Source organism: Equus caballus, chromosome 26, assembly GCF_041296265.1.
Source record: "Equus caballus isolate H_3958 breed thoroughbred chromosome 26, TB-T2T, whole genome shotgun sequence".
Lineage (NCBI taxonomy): Eukaryota > Metazoa > Chordata > Mammalia > Perissodactyla > Equidae > Equus > Equus caballus.
This window is the reverse complement of record NC_091709.1, coordinates 47,311,636-47,329,392: the sequence shown is the minus strand read 5'-3', so window position 1 is coordinate 47,329,392 and position 17,757 is coordinate 47,311,636. Positions and strand designations below refer to the sequence as shown.

Below are 17,757 nucleotides of genomic sequence, written 5' to 3'. Positions count from 1 at the left end.
TGGAAAGTGAAACTCCAGATAAGGATGGACTACTGTATTCTTGGATTTACAAGGTATTTTTTTCTTAGATCCCTTGTTTTTCTCTTTCTTAGATGTTTTTCCCATTTTGCTAGAGTAGCCTCATATTTTTTTTTTCCTCTCCAGAAACATACGTTGGAGATAAATCCTCTGAATCCTTGAATATCGGAAAACTATCACTTTGTCCTAATGCTTCATTAATATTTGGTTGGATAAAAATTCCATGGTGGGGAGGGGTTCTGTTCACTCCACATCCCAACACCCAGAACAGTGCCTTTACACACTCAAACAACGTTTGTTGAGTGAATATTTTCTAGACCTTCAAGTTAATATTTGATTTTGCACTTACTGAATACTCTACACGTATTAATAAAGCTTATTATTTATATCCTCTTATGTTCTCCGCATTTTTACTTTCTCTCAGTTGCTTTATTTTCTCATATAGATTATTCTCTTTTATGCTGTTTATTTATTTCCCTCAAAAGTTTGATAACGGTTGTTCACTCAAGTTTGAGAATAAAAAGCTCGGTTGATTAATACAGGCAGGTTGTATGGTTTCTCCTGCCTGTTCCTTGGCTGCGCCTCTGATTCCGGGAGAGCCTGGAGGGAGAGCCCTGTCCAGCCAGGACTCAGATGCCCTTCTAGACAAAGAGTCCAGAGGTGCAGCTGGGTCCTTGCCCGGCCGTCGGGACAGGCAGGGGGCCCTAACCACACACAGGGCTAAGCCAGCCTCGCCCTGGTGAGACCCCTGCAGAGGAAACAGTTGGCTTCTCCCTAGATGTCACAGGGTCATGGGACGCCATGGCATTATGAGGAGTTCAACATACCCCTGGCAGCACCATTTTCTCGTGTTACTGATTCTCCGCGTGCGGCCAGGGCCTTATGCTCTTACATTACGCTCTGAGGTTTCTGCACTGGTTCCGTCAGGGTCTGCGGTGGCTGTCACTAGCTCGCCTCCTCTCCCTCCGGCCCCTGCCTGGGCTGCAGTGAGCCCCTGCAGGTCACCGAGCTGTCACTGAGCTCGTTCAAGGCCACTGTGTTTCAAGCAGCCAGAGCCAGGGTTTTGGGGGCAGAAGGAGGGGACCTGTTCAGGCACAACCGGTGGGGAATCTCTGACCGTAATGGGACTGAATCTTTCATGAGTAAATGGATAATGTTGATATCACGTTATCGGCCTTTGCAATCCCATTACTTCTCTACAATGAGGTCAAAAAGAGGATTACTGTTGAAGGGTACTTACAATTCAAAATTGCAACATTTTGCATTAAAACTAGAAACGGTCAATTAACTAGCTGAAAAAATAAGACACTAATAGTACAAATATATTTTATATTTTAAGCTGAAGTGCCATCTTTAGCAAAAATGGAGAAAATAAAGCAAAAAGAAAATTGCTAGCCTGAGGTTCCAAACTAACCATCTGCTTTTTCTGGGGCAGAAAGCCCCGAATGGTCCCGAGAGCACAGTTCTGTGAGCCCACACTGCTGTGGGGCTGGCACAGTGAGGACATTATCTTTCCGGGATTGCAAAACAAGAACTAGGGCAACGAGACAATCACAGGCCGTGGAGCAGAACCCGATGAGAGCAGGAGCAGCCTGGCTGGCACCGAGAGTCCGTCTGCTGTGGTGAATTAAGTGCGCTCCATCAGAGCTTTTAGAGCAAAAGGCGGAGGAACTGTGAATTGGCCCAACAACTGACGCGAGCAAAGAATGCAGCAAACTCAGCCGGCGCTCAGTTTCTCCCGTTTCCCTCTGAAAGACATTTCTGCGTTTCCTCGCCATTCATGAAGTAGACACACAACGAACGGTAACAGCTATTTACCCATCACAGAAGCTATGAGTCATTTGCCAGTTGACCAGGAAAAGGTGTAGTTTACAACCTCAACTCAACCGGCGCTTCCTCTGCAGGTGAACAAAGATGTGAGGAGGAGGTGACGTGGGAGGCAGCCTGGTCCAGATGGTGAGGGCAGCCCAGGCCTCGGGGGCCCCTCCGTGTCTGTGGATGCCCCCCCCAGGCTCCAAAAAGCTGTGAACAACCTGTCATTTAAGCTGAGAGAAGACAGCCTTTGAGATGGTCATTCTGATTTTTGTTAAAAGAGGCCACCAGGGAGCTGAGAATAAAGGGCACCAGTGGAGCGAGAGGGGCATTGGCGAGGACCGAGGAGGCAGCAGGGACCCCCAGGGGTCACAGCCTCCCGCAGGCTCAGACCTGCCCCATCCTGCTTGCTCATCATCCCGGACAGGGTTCCCAGGCCTTGCACGCAGAACCCTCAGCCAACGAAGACTTCCTCCTTAGACAAGAACTCGGGGTTTGAAAACACCAACTGAGACCTCTGGGCTCTGCTCAGAACTTCCTGAGACGATGGAGAAAACGCACAATAAAGGCTAAAACTGAGGAAAATCTCTGATGAAGACTCAGTTATCCACATCAAAGCGTTCACAGTAATAAGCAGGAAAAAAGGAAAACCAGCCACACACTTGGGCTTCCTCCATTGAAATTTCCAAATTTTAAGGGAAAGCGACAAATTTAATGCTACCGGAGAGAGAACAAAAATGGGGTCCCTAGACAGGAGAGAAAATCGAGGCGGCCCTGACGACAGAAGGCGACGAGGGTGCCCGGAGTCTGAGGGGGACAGAGCTGGACGCGTGCGGGCCGTCAGACACGGTGCCCGAGGAGGCAGCGTCGAGACACAGAGCTTTCTCCCAAAAGCCAAACAAAAACCCAACCAACAGACAGCTCTACTCTGCCTCCTAAATTAAGGATGCATTCCAGCAAAATGGAAAACAAATCCGGACACAGAATGAGAGGGGTGCCTGTGACACGGAGGACGACAGGGAAACGGCTGGCCCCTCCGTCTGTCTGAACAACCGCTGATCCTGGGGCTGAGGGGCTATTAAAGGGATTTTTGAAAGAGTTTCTAACACGATGACGCCAGAATCTAGAAGGATGAGAGTGGAAAGAAAGTAGAGGAAAAACCAGCCTGAGGTTTTAGCTTTTCTTGGGTGGGGATCTTTATGAATACCGATTAATTCTTGATGCTGAAATGTTTTTTCAAGTGGTTTAAATATATTTGTTCAGAAATTAAGCGTAACTACCTGGTAAAGTAGCAGCAAGACACAGGACTCCCAAACCACCCGAGAGGAAAAGAGAAAGAGACAATTTAGTCAACAAGAGTAAGCGGAGGAAAAACAGAAGTCGTAATGGGCAAAAAGTGGAGGAGACGAAAGGAAGACGACTTTGTACACTGGCTCCAACCCAGCCCTCTTGCCCTCGGGTGGCCGTTTTGCTCCAGAAGGACATGTGGCACGGTCACTCCCTCTTCAGACCCTGGGCAGGAGAGAACCGACTTTACCCCTTGGCTCCTCTCCCCGTGTCCCCGATGCCTAGTCTGACCTGGAAAACACACAGCTCACCCTCATCCACAGTCCTCTCTCCCTCTCATTTAAGGCTTCGCAATCTTGACACCAGAGCCAGCTCTTTACCAACTATTACAAACAGGCAGGTGCTCTCCACGCGCAGGGCGTATGGGTGTCCTGTGCTGGCATGCCAGCAGCATCCCCTCACCGCGCGTCTCTGAGTCCTGTACCATCTTCCCGGAGAGCCCCCCTCAGCCTGGATCCATCAGGATCTGCTCCCCTGCTGGCGTGGAACCAGCAGAGTGGGGGCCTCACCCCAGGGCAGCCGGTGCCACATGGGCCTAGAGCCAGGGTGTGGGGACAGGCGAGCACCGTCTCTCTCCCTGAGTTCTCTCGGGTGACTGCACAGCAAGCTGGGCCACGGAGAGACGCAGACTCCGGGGCCAGTGGACGTGAATCAGAGCGGGAACTGTTCTGAACCCTGCAGGTGCCGACTCTGAAACTCAGCTGGAAAGAGGACGGGACCGAGCTCGAGGGGCCCCCTCCCAGGGCCAGCGAGGGCGTCACGGGGGCGCTCACGGCCAAGGCTCAAACCTCTCACAGCTCGCCACCAAGAGCCTTCCTTACAGTAAAAACACACTTTTTACGCTGAAATGAACATGCGATTGTTCTCATCTTAACTTTGAGAGCGTTAACATTGCTCAGTCTTTTACTAAAGTCTGTCTCGAGTTGCTTCAGTTCGGGGTAATCTTGTTTTAGTTAATTCCGTCATTCTCTGTGCTGCATTCATGTCCATTTTTGTTCCTCCCTTAGGGTACCATGGTTCTCTTGGTGCTGTCACACATCCTTCTCTTTAACACGGGAACGATCTGTGACAATTGTGCATTGAACTGTGATAAACACGCCACGCACGCACAGCAAGAGGACCAGAAGGAAACACCCAATGTCCTGGCTGCTCCACAGTCGGGGTCACTTGTTAGACAGAAGACCTCTGTTTTAAGAAAGTTTGAGGGCTGTGCCCTGGGCCCACTCGAAAGGAGTGTGAGCTCCCAAGTCTATTAAGACATCACTCTCTCCCCTCCAGACTTGTCCCGATTGATTCCTTTTCTCTGGTAATCCTCGAGAGTATCTCCCTTAGACTTCAGCTCTCTGGGCAGCCCGACTTTGGGCTGGTCCACCGAGGGAGAGCATCCAGCCTCCCTCCACTCGGCCCCGTGGCTCGCCCGCGTCCCTCTGTGCTGTGCCCTGCTGACCTCGTGGGAGCGCCCTCCCACGTCTTCTCCAAAGATACTGGCTGTGTCGATGTGAACACTCTTCCAGGAAAAACAACAACAAAACCCCACGGTTTCCAAAACAAACCATTGATCCACAGTAAGATATTTCAAGTAGTTTGCGTTTGGAAATAGACTTTGATGGCAGAGTGGCGCTGTCTACTGGCTGAGCATGCAAGGAACACTCCGCTTCCTGAAACTCGAGTGCTGTGCTGTATTTCGTAGAATTCTAACACACTCGTCCAGAAGGACCAAGCAGGGCACCGGGTCCGCTCCCCCTCACGAGGCAGACAAAGAAACCGTGGCACAGAAGCTGCCAGTCAGGTGGAGCTACAGCACGGCCTGGCCTCCCGGCTCTGACCCAGGCTCTTGGCTGCCCACCGGTTGGCACAGATGGCCAGGGGCAGGCACGCTGCCAAAACCGCATGGTTGTGTGCTGTGGCTTTTGGGATGAGAGCGGTATTAGGGAGGGAGAACGAAGAGTAGATCCTTTTATTTTGTTATAGACTTCACATTTTCAACAAACTTATATTGGCATCGACGACTTTGAGGTTTTTATCTTGCAAATGCTGTTTTTCAGTATCTTCTTATAGCTATCCATGCACTTCATATACACATGATATAATAAAAAATAGTTTGCCCTATAAATGAGCTCTCTTTTCAGTATCTTAGAATATTCCTTTAGCAAAATGATCCTCTCTTTTCAGACTTTAGTTATGGGTGCAATGCAGCTTAGACCGTACCATTCAACAAGGCACTGATCAGCACTATTTTGGAGCATCTCCCATGTGCCACGTATTTCTCATTCAGTGTTTTCAGTGTCTGAAACTATAAAAGCCAGGTGACAGCTGAAATTAAACACAGCACTCTTCTCTCAAACGTAGAACACAGAGACCAAATAGGGGAAACTATTTTCCTAGTCATGAGAAATTCATAAGCCAACACACAACAAAAATCTCATGCTTATCTTGTATCTTCCAGTGGAAGTTCAAAAGACGTGGATGCTATAATTGCAACTTACCCACCATCAAGTTTTATCAGAGGCTATGGTTTTTTTTCTTAAAAAACAATGCGTTAAGGTTAGGGAGTTGTAAATTTTGATCTGAAACAACTTCTGTTTTTCCCCATTCCTACTTGATTTATGTACTCTAAGAGACATGCTTTCAAATACAATTCCACACTGCTTTTCTCCAGTTAAGACGTGCGAGTACCCAAGCACCACAGGACAAGGCAGAGCACACGCACACCCAAGGCACGCGTGTTAGTGTGGGATTATGGTTTTAGTTCTGAGCTTAAAAGAAGTAAAACGATATTTTCAAAAGGATAAAAATACCTTAACTCTGTCCTTTTAAATAAGGGTGAACTGAGAAGTTGGGACTTTTGAATTCAAAGCTCTTGTTCCCTTTACTGTTGGCCATGAAATTCTAAAAGGAAACAGCAAACAAACCAGTAACACAGGGCGAGTGCAAGACACCGCTGGAAGCTCACCTGCTTGTGACGGGCACACACGCTCACACCGCTGAAACGTCGCCGGCCCGTCACGGGCACACACGCTCACACCGCTGAAACGTCGCCCGCCCGTCATGGGCACACACGCTCACACCACTGAAACGTCGCCCGCCCATGACGGGCACACAAGCTCACACCACTGAAACGTCATCTACCCGTTACACGCACACATGCTCAAACCACTGAAACGTCATCTACCTGTCCCGGGCACACACGCTCATACCACTGAAACGTCGCCCACCGTCACGGGCACATTTCGGTTACCTTGCCAACAACCTAGGAGCATCCTAGGCTCCCCCAGGAGTGTGGCGTCCCGTGCCTGCAGCGGGCAGGCTCTGTGGTGGCTGCCCAGCACTGTGACAGCAGGCTGGGCAGCCCAGGCCACGCCTGCTAGCTGTCGGTCTCTGTGGCTGCGGCAGGACTTGCACACGTTAGCATGAGTGAAATAAAACACGGAGGCGCCCAGTCTGGGCTGTAGTTTCTCCGTGAAGAGCAAGGTTTTCAGCCAGTCAGAGAGCCATCCTGCGAGGCACTCACTGAAAAGCCCTCAGGCCCCGAGGCTGCGCTTTTCATCCTGTGAGAAGGGCCCAGACTTCTCAGGGCAGCTCCCCCACCGCACTTCACTCGCGAACCTGGAGGTCGCAGGACAAGGTTCCCACAAGAGACGGAGCAAGCAACTCAGAGATACTTGCCGCTGAGCAGGGGCTTGTTGAGGGTGTAGAGAGGGGGCAGGTCCTCGATGTTCGAGATGCGCTGGTACATGGCCCTGGAGAGATGGTCCCCGTGGTAGAGGCTGCCCAGGATGATGCTCGAGAAGTAAATTGGCTCCACGAAGATGCTGAGCAGGGATCCCTGGATGCCCACCACATTCCACCTGGAGGAGAGGAGACACGCCCTTCAGTGAGGGAGGAGAGAGAACGCCCCTTCAGTGGGGGAGGAGAGGGGATGCCCCTTCAGTGGGGGAGGAGAGGGGACCCCCCTTCAGCGGGGGAGGAGAGGGGACGCCCCTTCAGCGGGGGAGGAGAGGGGATGCCCCTTCAGCGGGGGAGGAGAGGGGACGCCCCTTCAGTGGGGGAGGAGCGCCCATCTTGAGCCTAACACCAACTGGCACAGCACCCAACAGCCTGCTTATGTCGACCAACTGAAAAAGAGAGTGATTAAAAATAACTGACTTAGGGGGCCGGCCTGGTGGTGCAGTGGTTAAGTCCGCAGGTTCTACTTCTGCGGCCGGGGGTTTACCGGTTCAGATTCCAGGCACAGACCTATGCACTGCTCATCAAGCCATGCTGTGGCAGGCGACCCACATAGAACAGAGGAAGATGGGCACAGATGTTAGCTCAGGGCCAGTCTTCCTCAGCAAAAAGAGGAGGATTGGTGGTGGATGTTAGCTCAGAGTTAATCCTCCTCAAAACAAAACAAAACAGAACAAAACAAAAATATCTGACTTAGCAGTTTAGAATTTTAAAGAGAAAAATCTATTTAAACATTTTAAGCTGTGGGACAATCTTCACCATTATGTTTCCTACGATGACACATTTACTGAAGATTAGTTCTAAAAAGGTATCAATGAGCCACGTTTCTTGTGAGAAAAAGCAAAAGGGACAGCAAATATTTTATGACTTCTAATAAAAATGGCAGCTCTAAAAGCGTCCTTGAAACAGTGACCTGGCTGTTTCCTCTCCTGTGTGACAAGTCTGCATCCAGCTGAGCGGACCACGTGGAGGTGAGAATCAGCCTGGATGCCAGGGCCGTGCCCCCGCCCCGCCCCTTGGGGGGCTGGCAGCGGTGACCCGGCCCTGACTGCACTGGGCGGGGGTGGGAGGCGACAGCATCTGCTCAGCCATGTTTATTACACTAACCACTCACACCACTGACCATCTGGGGTCGTTTCAACTCTAACACAGACGCCGTCTCACAGCCACTGCTCTCTTTCTGAGCCCCACGAATGGCAGGAGACACGCTCTGCACAGCTTGGGGGGTCTGCATCCAAGCGCCCACAGCGCTGGCGCTAAGTCCATGGGGCAGGGAAGACACAGTCCCCGCACCCCTGGAGCCAGCCTGCAGTCTGGATGCAGGACGTGCAGGAAAAAGGCGAACACATGAATCAAGGATTATAAATTGAGGAGAAACCAATTTGAGGGAAAGCAGGGTTCCATGAAAAACAACGAGGGGTGCCAGCTTCTAGAAGGCTCTTTGGGGGTCACCCTGATGCTGAGCCCCAGAAGGCGGCTGTGAGGCAGACGGAGGGAGGCAGGCCCAGCCCAGACCCAGGAGGGGGTGCAGCGGGAGGTGGGGGACGAAGCCAGAGGAGGCAGGGGCTGGCTGTCCTCGGGGGCAGCAGGAGCTGCTGGGGGCGTCCGGCAGGGCAGTGGCCCGCCTCAGTGAATGAAGGTGTCCTCAGGAGGGGGACTGACCAGGTCCGCCCTGTCGGCAGTGAACCGATGATGGTGCAGCCTTGTGTGGAGGCAGGGAGCACAGGCAGGGCCCGAGAGAGCCCCCGCAGCAGCAGCCCCGGGCAGACGTCGGCAGGGACAGGGGGAGAGGCCGACTTCAGTAGCATTCCGGGCTGAGGTCTGGGGGGCTGGCAGGACTTGGGAGAGGACTGTAGGGTGGGTAGGGTGAGGCCCAGGTTCCGGCCTCAGAGCCCCCTCCTGGTACCCACTCTCTCTGCACTGGCCACCGGCTCCACCATGGCGCCCTCAATTGTATCTCGGGATCTCGTGGAAGGGGGTGGAAGGTGGTGCCCAGGGGGCCAGTGCTGGTAAACGGGGTAGGGCAGAGCAAACAGCATCCACATGTACCCGGCCCAGACCCCTGACCCACCCAGCTCTGTCTTCTGTTGCTCAGGTCAAACCCGCAGAGTCACGCTTGCTTCCTTGCTCCCTGTCGCCGACCAGTGGTCAGCACACCTGTGGGACTGCCTTTCAGAACAGATCCAGGAACTGCTTCTTGCTAGTGCCTCCCCACCCGCTTCATGGCCCCTCGCTAGGAGACCCGGCCCCCACTCCCAGCGGCATATCCCTGGATGGCCGCTAAGTGACCTGTGAGCACAGGCCAGGCCAGCTCCCTCTGCGCACACCCTCCAACGCTGCCCATCTTCTCTCGAGAAAGAGACATCATCCCAAGGGCCGGCTGGCCTGTCTGGCCTGGTCACTCCTCCCTGCAACCCCCCCACGTCCGGGCCATGGGGGCCCCTTGCTGCTCCCCCACAGCCTCTCCCCTCAGCCCCTGCAGCCTGGAACAGGGTCCCCAGGCGGCCCCTGGCCACAGCCCCCAGCCCTCTGTCTCTGTGGATGTCCCTCTTGGTACCCCACCAAGTCCCCCGTGCTAACTTCCTACATAACTTATGCGTCTATTTGTCATTACCTGTCCCCCAGCAGCATGCAGCCCCCACGAGCAGAGACTCTGTTTATTCATGATACACCCCAGAAATTACACCACGAACCGGGTACACACAGATCAATAAACCTGCCGAACGACAGACCCTCCAATTCCTACAACAGGCCCTTCCCTCCCCGTCAAAAGGGAATAAAATAGGTTTTCCTATCTTAGGAAAAAAAGCTTGAAACGATTCAGGGCCTACGGAACCACAGGGCACCCTTCTTATGCAAATTCAGAAGCCAGTCTGCGGTGTAGCCTGTCTTTCAGCTGCAGTCAGCCTCCTGGGGCCAACTTTAAAACAGTGATCTTGCAGAAACCCATATTTGTGACGAGTCGTTAATTCTGAACACATGCTTCGTAAGAGAATTCCAGCAGCCGCGATTGCTCTGCGGAGGCCCTGGGTGGGCAAGGGACTGGCATGCCGCCACTTCTGCTGATGGGCTCCAGCCAGCGAGCCTCACAGGGAGCGTGAGGACCGAACTTCACAGGATGGGAAATGACGGCTGATGGTGAGGGGCTGTGCTGATGCAGCCAATGCCCCCAGTGAACCTCTGCGGAGACAGGATACCCGGCACAGGTGCCGCCACTGTCCACTCCTGTCTCCCTGCCTGGCCCTGGCTCCGGGGGAGGGTACAGGGGTCCACAGCAGTCTCCCTGGGAAAGCGGGCTGGAGACCCCAGAAAGAACCACACAGGAGCCGGGCGGGCTCATCTCATGCGCTGTGCTCGGCACCCGGCCACTTTCTCTCTCCTCTTCCTCATGTGTTATTTCTTGGAGCACAGGGTTCAGAGCAGCGTCACACCACGTCCCCTGATCCAGCGTCCCTCACCGGCCACAGCCTCCATGGGGGCGCACCTGAGCCTCCCTTCCCACTGCGAGCTGCCCCCTCCCGCCGTCTGAGTCTCTGCCTACACAGTGAGGTGGTGGACCCCACTACACAGCTCTGAATAAACAAAACATCTGTCCTCGGGGTGGGGGGTGGTCTCTGCTTCCTCCCACAGCCCCACGCAGAAAGCACAGAGGCTGCGGTCATTGGAACTAAGGCCCCTGCTCCGCCCGCGGCCCAGCGCCCTCACTGCTCCCCACTCGGCCATGCCCTCATCACTGTCCCCACGCAGCCTTCTGGAGCTGCCTTTGCCACCAAACTGCTCACCAGTCAGACAGACAGCACCTGGTGACCCGGCAGCAGAGGGTCCCTGCCCCCCCAGTCCACCATGACCCTCCCTCCTAAGCCTGCCCCTGCCCCTATCCCGGGCCCCTCCAGCTGGGCAGTCTGTGGACGAGGCTCTGTCCCTCTGAGGGACCCAGGCCAGCCTCGCCCGGCACCTGCCCCCTGGCCTTCTCTGGGGGCCATGCAGGACTCTTCATGCCCGGGCGGGCAGGGGCCTGCAGCCAGCGGGCAGTGCTCTGGCCACCAATGCTATTCCTAGAGCTCAGCTTTTCTGGCCATATGGCCACTGTGGCGGGACACCGGGTGACAAGCCCTTTCACCACACCTGGTTTATGCTGAGGTGACTCTTGGAGGACGGGGGCTGGTAGCTGGGGAATCAACCCTGTGACCAGAGGATGGAGAGTTCAGTCCCACCTGACTCGGGGAGGAGGGGGCCTGGGGACAAGTCAATCACCACGACCAAGGACTGAACCATGCCTCCATGACGGAAACCTGCGCAACGACCCCTGACCCAAGGGCTCCGGGGCTTTGGGGCGGTGAGCACATCACGATGCTGGGAGGGCGGCGTGTCCGGAGAGGGCACGAAGCTCCACACCCCATACCTTCCCTGTGCACCTGTTCCAGCCAGCTGTTCCCGGGTCGTGGCCTTTATAATAACCTGGTAAATGTATGTAGACTGTTCTTCCCGAGTTCTGTGAGCTGTTCTAGTAAATTACTGAATCCAAGGAGGGGTTGTGGGAACCCTTGACTTGTAGCCACGTCAGGGAGAAGCGTGGGGACTCTGGGCACCCAATCTGGGCAGCTGGCATCTGAAGTGGGGGCAGTCATGAGGGACTGAGCTTCCAGCTGCGGGGTCTGTGTGCCTTGACTGTGGGACACGGGCTGGGGTCGCGGACAACTGGAGAGCTGTGTGGCTGGGAACGTGGAGGGTGGGCGTGGGCCAGGGGGCTGTCCCCAGTGTCGTCCCTTCCAGGAGCGACCGTTGCTCCTTTCCTCCTGGCGCATCTTTGCTTTTTCCTTGAGATAACACGCCAGCACACAGGGAAAGGCATGAGTCAGAGGGCTGGCGGCCGTGAGTCCTGATGTGCGCAAAGCCCCATTTCAAGGAGACACAGACCATCCCACCGCCCCCGGCAAAGCCCCTGCCGGTTCCTGCCTCTGCGTCGTGCGAAAACAGGCATTCGCTTTACAGCCCAGGTCCTCACCTCTTGGTGATTACGAGTCAGAATCTCGCTCCCCAGTATGCAGCTTTTCTTCCCACTATATCTATGGGGGTTTTGGCAAGTAAGTTTTAAAATTTCGATTTAGTCAAATTTATTCATGTTTTCCTTTATAATTTGGGCTTTCTGTGCCTAGTTTAAGACAACTGCTTAAATGTAGGCCACAGAAACAGCAGGGACCACTCGCCACATTCACGTCCTCCCTGCTCGGGAAGGTGCTGTTGGACACTGTGGAGACGGGCCCACAGACAGCCCACGGTTCCAGGGCCGCTCGCTGGCCCGGAGTCTCACACGGCAAACTGTCGGCTGCAGCCCCACGTTCCTTTCCTTCTTCTGAGCAACCGAGCCTCCATCCTACTCCAGACGGCAACGTGCAGGCCGGCCAGCCCGGCTCCCTTCATGGCAAGAGGCGGCCCTGCGCCAGGCTCTGATGATGACACCATGTGATGAAGCCGGCTGGGAGGCACGCCCGCCTGGTCCTGCTGCTGCCGCGAATCCAGACCTGACACCTGGGATGTGGCCGTCTCCAGGTGCTGTGGAGAGCTGGAGGACAGAGGAAACTTCCCGGAGGGTGCGGGGAGATGGAGCCTGGGTTTTGGGTGACCGTGGACCCGCCCCAGCAGCTCTGGACGACCTGCGTGTGAACTCACTCCTCCTTGGGAGAGACGTGAACTCCCTTCCAGCTCATGTTTCCTCTTGGATCCAGGCACACCTAACCTCAAGTGGGCACCATACGTCGTCAGTCTCTTTCCAGATAGGGACCCTGTTTCGCTACCCTCCTACCAATCACCACTCAGGTTTCTATTGATACTTTTCCATTTGAGTGCTGGATTAGATCTCCAAGTGCTGTGAAAAATGAGATTTTGGTTAAAGTTACATTAAAATTATAGATTTAGAAGGACTGGATCAAACCATTAAAAGCACACTCCAGGATTTGGTGTGAGCATGTCATTTCATAATTGAGGATGGCTTGTCGCTGGCCTTCCTTCACTGTCCTTGTCTGGTCTGGGGAGAAAGGTGGCAGAAATCCCACAAAACGAGCAGAGGAAATTTCCCTACTTTTCTGATCTGTAGAAAAGATCATAAAAACGGGTTACTGGCCCCCAAAGATGCAGAGAACTCACATGAAAGCCATCTGAGCGAGCTGTGGAAAAGACTCCTCCTCCACAGCCACCTCCTTTCTTTCAATTTCCTCCAATTATTTCTCTCCTGGGAGTGGGGTGATTGGCTTAATATTTTTAATGACTATAATTCTATTCAAAGTTTCTACCTATACTTGAGTCAATTTTAGGAATGTACATTTTTCTAGAAAATTCTTAATTTCATCTGGTTTTAAAACATGTTGGTAGCAAAGTTGTCTACAATTCTCCATTTTAACCATCCTCTTTGCCACTCCTCATAAGGCTTGGCCGTGCCTTCTCTGTGTTCCTGGTCACACTCGCCAGCGTTCGTCAATCTCACGATCCGTTTCAAAGAACTAACCCTAGTTTTGCCACTACTCGCTGTGTCTCTGCTGCCTTTGAACATAATGACTGCTCCATGCTGTGTCCTTCTGCTACTTCTCTGGGTTTCTCTTCATCCTCATCCTAACTCACCAGCTGGGTTGCTTCCCGCCGTTTACCTTTGACCACTTCCTAGTGGCCACTGTGAGCCCTTCTCCTGGGCATCACTGGGGTACAAAAGACACAGGACACACTGCATGGATGTAAAGCACACAACTTGGTAAGTCGTGAACTATGCACATGCCCATGAGCCCCCCACAGAGGTTTCCTCACACCTTGTTCCCAGTGTCCCTTCTTGCTGAGGCCCCCACCTCTGGGCAACCGCTCGCTGGTCTGCTTCCTGTCATGCAGATCGGTTTGTATTTTCTAGAAATTTGTAGAAATGGAGTCACAGGGTAAGCACTCTTTTTTGTCAGGTTTCTTTTACTCTGCACACTTATTTTGAGATTTATCCATGTTGTATTGCATATCACGGTTCCTTTTTTTTTTGTGAGGAGGACTGGCCCTGAGCTGACATCCATTGCCAATCCTCCTTTTTGCTTGAGGAAGATTGTCTCTGAGCTAACATCTGTGCCCACCTTCCTTTATTTTGTATGTGGGATGCCTCCACAGCATGGCTTGATGAGCAGTGTGTAGGTCCGTGCCTGGGATCCAAACCTGTGAACCCTGGAGACAGCCGAAGCAGAGCGTGTGAACTTAACTACTACGCCACTGGGCTGCCTCCCTGCTTTTCTCTGTCTGAATAGTATTCCACTATACAGAGGTACCGCCCTTGTTTATCCACGTACCTACTGATGGCCGTTTGGATTGCTTTGGGTTTTTGATGACTACAAAGAAGGCTTCCCTGAGCTCTCACGGATGTGTCTGTGTGGACACATGCTTTCAATTCTCTTGGGAAACATCCTGGAGTAGAATGGCCAGGGCAGCTGGCAGACACATCTTTGACTTGCTCAGAAACTGCCCAACTGTCCTCAGAAGTGACTGCACTGCCTGCACGCCCTCAGAGGGCACGGCTTCACCCCCCGCAGCACTGCCGACACTGCATGGCCGCCCTGCCCACCTTAGCACCCTGACGGCTGTGCCCAGCCTTCTCATTTGCATCCCCCTAGTGAGTAGTAGTGTTGAGCATCTTTCTCTGTGCATAGTTGACATCTTTTTTGGTGAAGGATCCATTCAAATACTTTGCCCATTTAAAAGAATTGCTTTTCCTTCTTGTTGAGTTTTGAGAGTCTTTATATACTGTGGATACAGGTCCTTTATCAGGTATATGATTTGCAAATATTTTCTCCCAGTTGGTGACTTTATTTCTCATTCTTTTAACAGTATCTTTCAAGGAAGTAATTTTTAATTTGATGAGGTCCAATTTATCAATTTCTCCTTTTATGGAGAGTGCTTTTGGTGTTGTATCTAAGAAACTGTCTACCCCAATTGCCAGGATTTTCTTTTGTTTTCTTCTAGAACGTTTACACATTGAGGTCTATGACCCATTTTGAGTTGATTTTTGTATGTGGTGCAAAATATGAAGTTCGTTTGTTTGTTTTTCACACAGGGACATCCAATTGTCCCAGCAGCACTTATTAAGGAGACTATCTCCTTCACTGAGTCGGCTTTGAGCCTTGGTCAAAAATCAGTTGTGACTGACAATGAACAAACAGAATTTGAAATTAAAAACACAATACTGTTTACATTAACACCTCCAAAAATTAAATACGTAGGTATAAATCTAACAAAATACAAACAAGACCTATGTGAGGAAAACTACAAAAGGGATGAAAGAAATCAAAGAACTAAATAAGTGGAGAGCTATTCCATGTTGATGGGTGGGAGGACTCGACACTGGCAGGACACGTCAGTTCTTCCCCAGCTGATCCATGGATTCAGTGCAAATCCACTCAAAACCCCAGCAAGTTGTGTTGTGGATACTGACAAACTGACCCTAAAGTTCACATGGAGAGGCGAAAGACAAAGAGCAGCCAACATGGTGTCGAAGGAGAAGAACAAAGTTGGAGGACTGATGCCACCTGACCAAGGCTTACTATAAAGCTACAGTAATTGTGATATGATGATTTACAAAAAATGTGTATTTGGTCATTCAGATAATCAAATACATATATTTCTCATATGTATTTGGTCATTGTCCAGTTTCTGGCTCACAGCTCCTAATAGCCTTGGAATTTCTAAGTGATGAGAGCCATAAAGGTGCCTTCTGTTATGTTAATGAGACGACTTTCATAAGCACGTCAGGATGGGGGCTGCTGCCAGTGCAGGTGACTGACCACGTGACGGAGGATGGAACTTTCAGTGTCTCGGCCCCTGACCTCCAGGGAGGGGAGAGGGGCTGGAGATGGAGCTCAAACAGCGATGGTCAATGATTTAATCAACCAGGCCTTTGTAATGAAGCCTCCGTAAAAACCCAGAAGGAAAGGATTCACAGAGGCTCCGGGTTGGAGAACACAGGTAGAGAGGCAAAGAGAGCGGTGCACCTGGACAGGGCGTGGAAGCTCTGTGCCCTTCCCACATCCCCTGCCCTATGCGTCTCTTTTATCTGGCTGTTCCTGAGTTATGTCCTTTTATACTAAACCAGTGATCTAGTAAGTAAAGTGTTTCTCTGGGGTCTGTGAGCTGCTCTAGCAAATTAATCGAACCTAAGGAGGGGGTCATGGGAACCTCTGATCTACAGTCGGTCGGCCAGAAGCACAGGTGACAACCTGGACTTTTATCATCTGAAGTGGGGATGGGGGGTTCCTGTGGGATTGAGCCTTTACCCTGTAGGATCTGGCGCTAACTCTGGGTAGACAGTGTCAGAATTGAGTTAAATTGCAGGATACCCAGCTGGTGTCTGAGACTTGCTTGTTGGATGTGTGGGGAAATCCCCCTTGTCACATACACGGTGGCATTGGGTCCAGAACCCGAAAAGTAATCAAGACAGTGTGGTCTTGCAAAACAACAGACAAACAGATCAATGGAAGAGAACAGAGAACAGAAAGCCTAGAAATAGACCCGCACAGATATAGTCAACTATATACAGATAGTACAAAGGCACACAGATAGCACAACAGCACAAAGACAGTCATTTCAATAAATGATGCTGGAACAACTGGACATCCGCATGCGAAAAAAGGAACCCAGACACAGACCTTACACTCTTCACAAAAATTAACTCAAAATGGATCACAGACCACATTGGTTTTAAAACGCAAATATCAATTTCCCAAAATGTTAACTGAACTGTGACCATGAAAGCAGGAAACTCTTTGTTTTCTCTGGAGCAAATCGTGTCAAACGCCCCAGTCTGTAGCACATGAAATACAACAGCTCACCCTAGACGCCCATATATAAAAATGTACAGAAAGCTGAGGTGTGTTTTGAAGGACAGCGGTGCAGGAAGCCCGGGGCCTCCCGTGTCAAGGCCCCAGCTCACCCCTCAAGTGGTCCTGCAACACTTGTTAGAACCCAAGTCCTTCAGAGACGCTGTGGAGCACCTGGAGAGGAGATGGGACAAAACCCAACGGTTTCTGAAGAACAGGAGTGGAGCCCGCGTGAGCAAGGCGGTGTTCAGGGGCCGGGCCTTACCGCGCCATCTTGTCGCTACAGGACATGGTGAGCAGCCTCTCCCCCTGCAGGACCCCGTCCCACGTCTGGATGCTCGCATTCGACCGGACTGGGATCGTCCCCTCGCCAGACTCTATTTTTGTCCGCAGCTGCCCTCTGGCTTTACGGTTCGGGTGTCTGTCTGCTGGTTCTACAAGAGAAAACAGGCGAAGGACCCTCAGGCAGGAAACCATCTATTTAACTCACTGAGAAGCACATCTAACAACTCCCTATAAATGTAACGCATTGTTTGTGCTTACATGTGCATCTGTTTATTCTACACGCATCAGATGTACGTACAACACAAGCAGTAACATTGGACAGGAAGGATTAATACAAACCAAATTCGAGAAACTGTCTCCTTAGGGGCCGGGGAGAAACAGGGCTTCCGTTTTAACCAAAATGGTTTATTTCTATCATTAAAAATGAGCTGAAGCAAACAAAACAAGATGCTAATTTGCTAACTCTAGGTGATGGATATTTGGGTGTTTGTTATATTTTTTCCTTGTATTTTTAGATTTTCAAAAATAAACCTATAGGGACATGGAGGGAAATCCATAGGAAGCGTGCACAAATGTCCAGAGTTTGTCTCTGGGTTATAAAAATATGGATGATTTAAATTTCCTTTCTGATATTTTAAAAACATTCAGCAATTTTCCACAGTGGGGATGCGTTGCTTTTGAAATCAAGGAAAATAATCTAATCGAACATTTTATTTGGAATAAATAATGCTCAAGCTTG

The 17,757-nt window shown here is 51.6% G+C and overlaps 1 protein-coding gene across 9 annotated transcripts in view; it reads right to left on the bottom strand.

Annotated features, from left to right (window-relative positions):
• Positions 1-17,757, bottom strand: part of ADARB1 (adenosine deaminase RNA specific B1) — a 137,177-nt gene that overhangs the window by 17,719 nt on the left and 101,701 nt on the right. For all 9 annotated transcript variants that reach the window (XM_023630298.2, XM_070252464.1, XM_023630299.2 and 6 more), the window contains 2 exons: positions 16,999-17,167; positions 6,844-7,025 (listed from right to left, as the gene is read on the bottom strand). In XM_023630298.2, the coding sequence (XP_023486066.1) occupies positions 6,844-7,025; positions 16,999-17,167 (351 nt within the window). The remainder of the gene's footprint in view (positions 1-6,843; positions 7,026-16,998; positions 17,168-17,757) is intronic.